General features: G+C 58.8%; 1 protein-coding gene across 1 annotated transcript; it reads left to right on the forward strand.

Annotated features, from left to right (window-relative positions):
- The first annotated feature begins 12 nt into the window (after positions 1-12).
- Positions 13-1,463, forward strand: ISLR (immunoglobulin superfamily containing leucine-rich repeat). Its single transcript, XM_010078024.1, has 2 exons — positions 13-234; positions 435-1,463. The coding sequence occupies exons 1-2, from the start codon at positions 13-15 to the stop codon at positions 1,461-1,463; spliced, it is 1,251 nt and encodes a 416-aa protein (XP_010076326.1).
- The last annotated feature ends 1,466 nt before the right edge of the window (positions 1,464-2,929 follow it).

The raw sequence follows: 2,929 nt of genomic DNA on the forward strand, positions 1-2,929 counted from the left end.
CAGGGAGGAAGGATGAGGCCCCTGCTCTGCTGCCTGGGGCTGGCTGCTCTCCTGGGGCCCTGCCTGGCCTGTCCCAGTGCCTGCTCCTGCTCCGTCAAGAAGAACGGGCGGCTGTTGGCTGAGTGTGCCTACAAGGATCTCCAGGATGTACCCAAGGGCTTGTCCTCCAACGTGACCATCCTCACCTTGTCGGCCAACAGGATCGGTTGGTTGGGGCAGGGCTCCTTTGCCGAGGTTCCCGAAGTGCAGTCGCTGTGGTTGGGCTACAATGTCCCAGTGCCTGCTCCTGCTCCGTCAAGAAGAACGGGCGGCTGTTGGCTGAGTGTGCCTACAAGGATCTCCAGGATGTACCCAAGGGCTTGTCCTCCAACGTGACCATCCTCACCTTGTCGGCCAACAGGATCGGTTGGTTGGGGCAGGGCTCCTTTGCCGAGGTTCCCGAAGTGCAGTCGCTGTGGTTGGGCTACAATCAGATCGGGGTGGTGGAGCCGGGGGCTTTCGCCTTGTTGGTGCACCTGAAGAACCTGGACCTGAGCCACAACAAGATCGCAGATTTCCCCTGGCAAGACCTCCGTAACCTCAGTGGGCTGCAGATCCTGAAGATGAACAACAACCGCCTGGCTGGGCTGCCCCGGGATGCTTTCCGCTCCTTGAAGGACCTGAGGTCCCTCTGGCTCAACGACAACGAGTTGACCACCCTGGCCGAGGGCACCTTTGACAACCTGCCTTCCCTGTCCCAGCTGCAGATCTTCAACAACCCCTTCAACTGCTCCTGCAAGGTCTTCTGGCTGAAGAAGTGGACTGAGAACACCTCAGTCTCCATCACCAAGGGGGGGTCTACCCTCTGCGTGGCTCCCGGCAGGCTGAAGGGCAGGGCAGTGACAGACATCCCCGACCACTACTGCGTTGCCCCTTCCGTGCAGCTCACTTACCTCTCCAACCTGGACAACACCGTCATGTACGATGGGCTCACCCTGACCCTGCACTGCAGTGTGGCAGGCAGCCCTCCACCGGAGATCAGGTGGAGGATCCAGACCTCCAGCCGCCGCGTGGAGATCAATGGGCCCAACGTGGCGCGGGATGGGAATGTCAAGCAGAGCAGAGAGCGCTTCTTGGTCTTCAAGAACGGCACCATGGCCATCCCCAACTTCAGCAAGGAGGATGAAGGCATCTACACCTGCCTCGCCGTCAACGATGTGGGCACACGGGACGTCTCGGTCAACGTGGCCTTGGCTGGGTCGGAGAATCCAGCTGAAGACCTGCTCCGAGATGACCCCCAAGCTAGCCACCTTGGGGGTCGGAGCTGCTACAAGGGGGATGAAATGGATCCCTCCAGTGCCGGAGAGAAGCTGGTGATCGTTTACCACATGCCAAGGGAGTCAAAGAGCAGGGCTGGAGGAGCGGTGCCCCAGGTCCCCCTGGGGACCCTCCTGCTGGCTTTGGGCATCGCGCTCTGCTGTTAAAGGGAGGAGGAAAGGGTTCCTCAGGGGGGTTCCCCCTCTTTCTGTAGCATTTATCTTCACGTAGTGCCATGCCTTTGCTGAGCTTCTGGGAACTGTGGGCGGTCAGGAGTCAAAGGGGGCCAAGACTCAGGCCCAGGGCTGGTAGGTCAGCCCCCCCTTAGATGGGGGTCAAGGCTGGGCTCCGTTAGTTGAGATCTTCAGACAAGCTTGGGTGATGCCAAGGCCAGGCTGGATGAGGCTTTGAGCAACCTGGGCTAGTAGAAGGTGTCCCTGCCCATGGCAGGGGGTTGGAACTAGACAATCTTTAGGGTCCCTTCCAACCCAAATCATTCCATGATTCTATGTAGAGCAGATCCTCACCCTGCTGCCACTTTCTAGGCGTCCAAACCTGCCACCTCCTGACTTATCTTCCTCCTGAGACTGCAGTGGGGCTGCAGGATTAAAGTCTACACTCAACTGAATGATCATCACCCATCCCCAGAGCCCACCACCAGCCAGCCGCCACCAGGGAGGGGATCTCTCACAAAGAGGATCCCATCAGTCCTGTGGCACCAAATATGACATCCCTGCCGTGACCAGCACCCGGGCCCTTGGCCAGGAGCATCCTTCCCACCACCAACCTCACATTGGAGCACCAGGAGCAGAAGGACAAGTCTGAGAGTAGGGGAACAGCCTGGGCATGGGGTCCCAGGGCACGTGGCTCTAGGGGACAGAGATGTGATGAGCTTCATAAGCAGGATGGGTACAGTAGGACACGTTGGATGGGGCCACGGGCTTGGATCAGGCCAGTTTTGTGGAGGAGAAGCTTTTCCCTAGGCTTCATACCTGCAGGAGCAGCCAGGACTCCTGCTGGCTGGGTGCTAGGAGCACCCAGGGTGCCTGCACCTTGCAGGACTGGGCTCTGCCACCCTCAGTGCCTCTCCCAGATGTGATGCAGCTGAATTTCCACCCCCCCCTTCCCTTTCACCGCTGAAGCCTGTGGTCCAACACGCTTGGCTGGGCTGGACCCACCGAGTCGTACTGCTCTGGCTCTGACCCCGTCCGGGATGGATTGAGCCCAAAATAATTTCCCAGTGCTCCTCTCTGATGGGAAACCATGCCGGGGCTGTACAATGGAGCGGGAGGAAGAAAGGTTGGAAAAACCCAGATGACAGAGACAAGCTGAGCTGACCTATAAGCCATAAACACACTCCCTAAGTGCTTTAGCATTCCCACGCGGGACATATCGACCATCCCCGGCTGCCCCTGGGTGCTGGGGGACCCCTTGTCTCATGGCCGGGGGACTGAGCATCTCCATCTCCCCCACCCCAAGACACGGGCGGTCTGGCTCTCGTGCTTGCTGTGGGAGCTGGACAGAGCCCTACAACTTCCGTTTCCTTATAACCAAAGTCCCAAGCGCAATAAAAACCTTTTTTTTTGTTCGTTTTTTTAAAACAAGCTGCTTCCTGCTGCCTCTGTGCCCCCCC

The sequence above is a fragment of the Pterocles gutturalis genome, unplaced genomic scaffold (assembly GCF_000699245.1).
Source record: "Pterocles gutturalis isolate BGI_N339 unplaced genomic scaffold, ASM69924v1 scaffold25333, whole genome shotgun sequence".
Taxonomy (NCBI): Eukaryota; Metazoa; Chordata; class Aves; order Pterocliformes; family Pteroclidae; genus Pterocles; species Pterocles gutturalis.

What these genes read in the sequence shown, in the direction of transcription:
- ISLR (XM_010078024.1), top strand. Translation starts at nt 13, where the DNA reads ATGAGGCCCCTGCTCTGCTGCCTGGGGCTGGCTGCTCTCCTGGGGCCC. An exon ending in GGCAGGGCTCCTTTGCCGAG is followed by an intron (nt 235 to 434) that starts GTTCCCGAAGTG and finishes TCCTTTGCCGAG; the next exon opens with GTTCCCGAAGTGCAGTCGCT.